This window comes from Platichthys flesus, chromosome 15, assembly GCF_949316205.1.
Source record: "Platichthys flesus chromosome 15, fPlaFle2.1, whole genome shotgun sequence".
Taxonomy (NCBI): Eukaryota; Metazoa; Chordata; class Actinopteri; order Pleuronectiformes; family Pleuronectidae; genus Platichthys; species Platichthys flesus.
The window spans coordinates 5,979,144-5,986,704 of NC_084959.1; the positions used below are offsets into that span (position 1 = coordinate 5,979,144).

Consider the following 7,561-nt stretch of genomic DNA (forward strand, 5'->3'; position numbering starts at 1 on the left):
CCTCCCTCAGCCTCCACCTTCTCTCCGGCTTTCTCCATTTCCCTTATTGTGTGAATTACAGGTGTGATGCGTGTTCACTTGTAAGCAGAAGAAACATCGATTTTCTGTCACCTTTAGAGGATAACCAAAGGATATAACACTGTGCGGTGCGATTGTGAGAGTGTGTCTTTATGTGTCTATGTGTGCGTGTCTCATTGAGATTGGTCCAAAGGAACAGATAAATAAAAGTGTGCATACCTCTGTGACAATCATCAAAACCACACAATAGAAGACACAAGACTGCACACACCCTGCTTCCAAAAAAGCTGTTTGTGCGACCGCGTTGTGTCTTTGTTTTAATGTCTGTTTGTGGTGGGTGCATCTTGGTATGAAGGATTTTCAAGGTTTCTGCAAAACTTCAAAACAAGAAACGCTCCCCTGAGTTTGGATCTGTGCTTTTGAAACAACTTAGGATGAAGATAACAGTCAAGGGTAAGCAAGGTTACGGGTAAACAGTCTGGTAATGATTGAAATACATGGAAGAAGAATTGAATCCTAGAACAATTTGCGCGTGTTTGTGTGTGTGTGCATACGTGCGTGTGTGTGTTTTTAAGAGATTTGTGTCAGCGTTGTAATTTGTCTGCACTGAACCGTATACAGTGTTGTCCTTGTAAACTGAGAGCAATGAGTGTTTCATTCAAGATGCTTCAGATAACAGAAGCTCTGCTGTATGAATTCAATTAATTCTGCTTGTGTGTTTTTTTCTCCTTCTCTCTCCCTTCATCTCCTTCCATCACCATCTCCTCTCCTCTCCCAGGTTACGGCGGGTTGGAGTTACTGTTAGTGCTGTGTGGCCTAGATCTGTCGCTGCCCTGCCCTCGCCACTGCATCTGCTACACTTCACCCAGCACCGTCTCCTGCCAGGCCCACAACTTCCATGCCGTGCCCGAGGGCATCCCCGCCCAGAGCGAGCGCGTCTTCCTGCAGAACAACAAGATCCAGCGGCTGCTCCGCGGCCACTTCTCACCCACCACCACCATGTTGTGGCTGTACTCCAACAATGTCTCCTACATACAACCCTCCACCTTCCACGGCTTCGACCGCCTGGAGGAGCTCGACCTTGGGGACAACAGGCACCTGAAGGCCATCGCCTCTGACACCTTCCAGGGCCTGGGGCGGCTCCACGCCCTGCACCTGTACCACTGTGGTCTGATCAGCCTGCCACAAGGGATCTTTTCAGGCCTGAATAATCTCCAGTATCTCTACCTACAGGTACATGGATAACAGCTCCTCTTTATCTCTACTGCATAATGCATCTGCGTCCACAATCGCATTATGCTGTAATCTGTCCATCAGCCTGGCTCAGCACTCACTGCCTACGAATTGGACACTGATCAAATGCTAGCCGTTATCCTGAGTGCAGGGGAAATGCCACAAAGCCTCCCTCGCACTAAGAAGTGTACAGTATAATTTCTGTGGTGAACCACTACAGGACAACAGCACAGGAATTGAAATCCAGGATTGAGTGTATGATTTCATTATTATTACAGAGTGGGTTTAGGAGAAGATATGGTTTTACTATATGGAGAAGATCTCTTCTATTAGTATTGATTGAAATATGAACTGCCATTGAAATAGAGCAAAGGTTACATCATTGATTCTTGACGACATTCATACATTGTCTCTAGCAGTTTGATAAAGACTTGTTTTAAACAGATCACTGACAATCATTGGCCCCATTCTTTTGACCAAGTACTCAATGTCTGACACGCTATTCATAAAGGCAAAGAAAATCATGTCTGACCTGTTTTACACTGTTCACGTATTGTACTGGGAGTCCACAGCCCCCATCCACAAAGTACCAACGTTTGAATTACTATATTATGTGTAATAAGACCAGACCTTCTCTTTGTGTTGCTAAATGTGTACTAGTACTACTTCATTGGGTAATTGTGTGATGCTTGAACTGAGCTAGAAGCTGTTGTAAGTCATTTCAGTGGTTTTTCAAAAGTATATATTATTACAATGCAGGCAATTATGTAAAATTATTCATAAAAAATAATCGCACCTTCTGTTTTTCTGTCCTCCCCCAACACCCTGGCAGGACAACCAGTTAGAGTTTCTGGAGGATGACCTGTTCATCGACCTGCTGAACCTCAGTCATCTCTTCTTGCATGGCAATAAACTGTGGAGCCTTCGCCAGAACACCTTCCGTGGTCTGGGGGTGTTAGACCGTCTCCTTCTCCACCAGAACCGAATCCAGTGGGTCGACCGCCAGGCTTTCCATGACCTGCGACGCCTCACCACCCTGTACCTGTTCAATAACTCCTTGACTGAGCTGTCCGGTTCCAGCATGACTCTGCTGCCGGCACTGGAGTACCTACGGCTTAACGACAACCCCTGGGAGTGTGACTGCAAGGCCCTGTCGCTGTGGGATTGGCTGCGGAGGTTCAGAGGTTCGACCTCCACTCTGATGTGTGTTTCACCACCGGAGCTGGCAGAGAAGGACCTGAAAACACTGAAGAAGGAGGAGCTGCCCAGTTGCTTGTCAAGCGAGGGCCATGGTGCCCCAGATCGGGAGATGGATCATGGAGAGTCTTTGAACCACTTGAATCGTCACAGAAACCATCATAGCCACCATCAGCGGCCGTACTTGCCCCACGGGGACCAATACAGCCTGCCTTCACCGTCTCCCCTGCCCCGGCCGCCAAAGGGAGGCCGCAGAAACTGTACCCGGCGGGGTCGCAAAGCGAAAGGGGGTCCCAACGAGGTACAGGTACTCCTGGAGGGGGATGATAAAGACTATACTCCAGACGGGGGGAAGTTTGATCTGTCTGGAACTGGACGGAGGAAGAACAAGTGCATCCTCAGGACTTCTGTCGGCCCACCAAGTGGGGTCCAGAGAGCCAATAATAGAGCAGGGTCACACCTTTCAGATTTTGTTATCTGTTTCTCATCAGCCCTGCTGCTGTCGCTCAGCTCTGTAATCCTGCGCTGAGAAGGGAAACAGACTCTATGATTCATTCTCCTGGAAACCCCTGTCCTGGCTCTTACAACGGGGCATGTGTGTACAACTGCGTGTACACGTCTGTGTATAAAGAACATTATCCAATATCTACTGTTGAAGTATCCCTGAGGTTTTAGGGCAGGGATCATTATGAGTCAGGGAAAACAATTTATCCCATTGCTTTGATGATGTCACCAAGGGGAACAACAGGAAAACTTTGCATTTGCCTCAGTGGCATCGATTGTTTCACTGAGTTTATGTGCTTATACAACTGTACAGCCACACAAAATAAGAAAGCCAATGATTCATTTTAATAATGGCAGGAAGCAACACCCGGTTAGGATCAAAACAGTTCAAGGCTTAGTCTCTATGTTTAGCCCTCTTGATACAAAAGTGCTTTCCCAGCGCACCCTTCATCTGTCAATCACACAGAGACAAAGACACAATCTGACGCACTTTGCACTCAACAGCAACCAAGACTCGAGAACAAAATCCTGCAAACACAATTGGCAGTAAATGAGTCATCGCATTGGCAGTAAAAACAATAATTATTATAATGTATGTCTACTAGTGAAGTGGTTTTACTTCCGTGTCTCACGGCATGGTTGACTCACTCTAAGCACATATGTGTTCTTTGGGGTTTAAAGTTTACACCACTGGATTTGTAACACATCAATACAACAATTTTTCAACAACTTTTAACACTGTTCATGTTAATATATATTCTTTGCATCCTATCAACATAAAAGCCATTCAGAACTAACCAATCATTATATGAGCCAACTTGTCACGGCGTAAATGAGTGAGTGGATGAACAAGTGACGATTTCAGTGTTGCTGCTTTGTGTGACTGTGTGTCCACTGAAGAAATCACTAAAGCCATGCGGGTAGTTTGAAGCTAGATTGCAAGAGTGCCTAATGGGAGCCAGTGGCCATTGAGGACAAACTGTGGTGAGAGACGTTTCCATTCACTCTTCGACCTCATTGGCTCAAATCAGAGGCCTCACTGAGCCCGAGCGGTCTGATAGGTCTACTTATGCAGGCCAAGGGAAAAAACTGAGGCCCAAGCCTGGCTCACAAAACTTCAGACTCCCAGACACTTGTATGCACTTTCCTTTGTAACGCTGTGGAGGTTAATGTAAAAACAACATATAAATATATCCTTCAAGCACCGACAATTCAATCCAAACAGAGGCAGGAGGGTTTCAAATGCTGGGGCCTACAATCAGGGAAGAGAACAGCTGACAGCAACAATTGCTATATGTCCCCTGCAATGGTCGAATCAAAGGCTGATTCTGGGAAAACAAAAAGCAGCAAAGAAACTGTGAAAAAAGGGGACGGAATAAACTGCAACAGGACATTTTCCTGAGTGTTGAGTGCACTCCAAATCAGACGGACTTGACAATCTGTGAGCCCTGAGTGGAGAGTGGATTTTAAGGCCACCACGTCCGAGAGGAGCGATACTCAGAGCCCTTTCTGAGTCCTGGGATTTTTCTTTGGAAAAATAGCAGAGAAGGACAGAGGAAAAAGAGGATTGTGGGTAGCGGCGCCCTGAACCATGAATTGGAAGAGTTCACGCACAACCACCCGTAACAAAGCCCGATCACCCTCACAGCCTTCCTGTACCAATGGAAACCACCAACCCCTTTGAACCCATGGCTTTCAAACCCCCGGAGCAGAGCGCCACAGATGCTGTCCAGGCTTTGACTTTTAGACCCGAGCTATTTCAGAGTAACTCACCAAAATGTCTCACGTGCCTGGTTACAATGTACAGACACACACCGGCCATCCAGGTACCTACACTAGCCAGTGATGCTCAAAGTCTCCTTTTTTTTCTTATATCATTACAAAGTTATACAAAAAACACCAACCTGCTGACGGAAAGCACAAAAGATTATCGTTTCGGTTTGCTGGCGACCAAAAGATAACACATACAGACAGGAATCCGAGATCAGGGGCCACATTGGAGTGCGCTTCTTGTGGATCCCCCCCCCCCCCCCTTTTCATGTCTATCTATCTAAATGTTGGGGGACTAACGTAAGCCTCTTACTGGTGTCACTCTACTGACATGTAGGATAATCGCACCCTACTGGTGAACTCGTTTGTGCTGCTGTGAACCCAGAGGTGATGTAAATTGTGTCTGTTTATTCTCGTGAGGATGACTTTTTTTTGTAAAAAGAAAAAAAAAATGTATAAAAAAACAAAAAGAGAAACTGACTCTGTTGTGTGTCGATAGTTCCCTCAATAAATAAACAGGGAGCTGGAGGCGGGAAGTTTATTTTTTATTAATACGATTATCATAATTATAATTTTTTTCATTCCATCACTTATTCGTTGGTTTTGTTTCGCTGACTCATTCAAGATAAATTATACACTGCACTGCCGTCTCCTGCTCCTCCTCTTTTCTTTTCTATCACTCTGTTCACTCCTCTGTATCCCCCTTCCCTTTTCCTCGCCTCCCTGTCTGTTTGAGCTCTCTCTCTCTCTCTCTCTCTCTCTCTCTCTCTCTCTCGCTCTCTCTCCTCTCTCTCTCTCCATTCTCATCACCCACCCTCGTTGCCTCCCCAGCCCTCGCCTCAATCTCCTTATTCTTTTCCTCTGCACACTTCTTTGTGCAACCCAAATGTTTTGTATGTGGTTATCAAACAATGCCAGACTCAAAAGCTGTTTATAAATAACATTAAATGGAAAGTGTCCTCAAATGGCTGCGGTGGTCTGTGTTTGTTTGCCTGCCTTTTGTTAGCGTACAGGCACATCTGTGGCCGCGCGCAAGTGTCTGTGTGTGGCTAATACACAGACCTCCAGAATGAGCCCTGAGGCTGAATGATAAGGCAAAGAATGGAAAGAAAAATGGTTAAAAAGTGGGGAAAGAAGGTAATGGAATAAGTTGGAACATTCATCTGCTGCAGGGAGAGAAATGTACCCGCATTTAACCAGGATATATTTTGGCCTCCTTCATGTCCTAGTTTCACTCATACACTCGGCTCTCGCGTATAAAACATGCATCAGAACGACTGTAAGCGCAAGCACGAACACACAAACGCACAAATACGTGCTCCTGCCAGGCTGTATTAGCCGTGAGGATGCAAGGGACGTGTCTTGTGTTAGGTCAAGGTGAGGTCGAATAGAGCCCAAGCATGTGCCAAGTCCCCTTTGTTTTTTTGCACGGCGCGCACAGTCATGTGTACGTGTTTGTGTGTGCCTTTGTGTGTTTGTGTACTAAACGTGCGTTTCCACCGGTGCAGCGAGTATGCCCACTGTTACGTCAGATCCAGCCTGACAGCCGGCCCGGGCAGCGGGAGAGGTGTGCCTCAGAGAGACGGTATCACTGCTCTGTTTGTAAAACAAAGCTGACAATTGGGAAGGAGGAAGACACAGATAGAGAGAGAGAGAGAGAGAGAGAGAGAGAGAGAGTGAGAGAGAGAGAGAGAGAGAGTAAAGCACAAGGAAATAAAGGCAGACGGATGGAGATATCTGCAAAACAAATCCAGTTATCAGTACCGAGCAGACCAGCAGGCAGAGGAGAGGGAGTCAGAGTAGTACGGGTGGCTGTTGCAGCATCAGCTCCGATGTTCAGTCAATCACGTGCGTCCCAATCAAGGCCCGGGCCGCAGTGTGCATGTGTTCATCCATCTACAGACACTCTGCAGCAACAATCAGAATTTAAATTAGAGAACCGAGCGGCTGCTTCCGTTAGATCAGGGAGATTTACAAAATGTCAGTCGGCCTCTGAGAAAGAAATCCCATTGGTAAAGGCACATTAATTATGGAGGGGCCTAAAATAAAAGGTACACATATATAAGAGAACGCAGGGGTGACTGTTGGAGGCTGAGGGAGCAAAGATTAGTGAATAAAGGGATAGAAGAAACAAACAAAAAGGAGCAAAGTAATGAGGAAAAGAAGAAAAGCAATAAAAAAAAGAGCAAGATTAAAGATGCAGCAATGAAGAGAATGATAAAGCCAGGGAGCATCTCATTAAGGAAGAAGAGGGATGAAGACAGAACAACATTAGAAAGGTAGCAAGCAGCAAAGAGAGATCGGAAAGTTTGGAGCAAAGAAAGAAAAACACGTAGGGAGGAATGCAGGAAGGAAAGAACTGCAGGAATACGACAGATATGAGATAAATGTTGCAAATGAATGAATAAGAATGAATGAATGTGACGAGGGGGGGGGAACAAAAGGGACAGAAGAAGGGATGGGGATAAAAACAGAAAAGTTGAGAGAAAGGCAAAAGAGAAGGAATTCAAAATATAAGATGTATATAAGATGTTATATATAATATAAGACGACAGAAGTAAAGGACAATCACAGGAAAGCAAGAAGTTCAAGGAGGACGACATTGAGGGAGGGAAACTAGATAGAGACCAAGAGGAAGTCTTCATCCACAGAGATGCATGTATGAAGGCTTCATGATCAAAAAGACGAACAGCTCATCCACTAGTTCAGTCCCTGAGCTGAGGATCTGAAATAGCCGCATGTGAATATTTATACACGCCTGTGTTCCTTCCGAAGGCAAAGAGGCCAGGCAAAATTGATTTCTCTGCGCGAATCCCCGTAGAGTTGACACTCTGCAAAA

At 45.8% G+C, this 7,561-nt stretch overlaps 1 protein-coding gene across 1 annotated transcript in view; it reads left to right on the forward strand.

Annotated features, from left to right (window-relative positions):
* LOC133970218 (reticulon-4 receptor-like 1) overlaps positions 1–5,691 on the forward strand; it is a 76,787-nt gene extending 71,096 nt beyond the window's left edge. Inside the window, exons 2-3 of the mRNA XM_062407113.1 lie at positions 797–1,251; positions 2,084–5,691. Coding sequence (XP_062263097.1) covers positions 797–1,251; positions 2,084–2,977 — 1,349 coding nt within the window. The 3' untranslated portion in view covers positions 2,978–5,691. The remainder of the gene's footprint in view (positions 1–796; positions 1,252–2,083) is intronic.
* Positions 5,692–7,561: the final 1,870 nt, after the last annotated feature.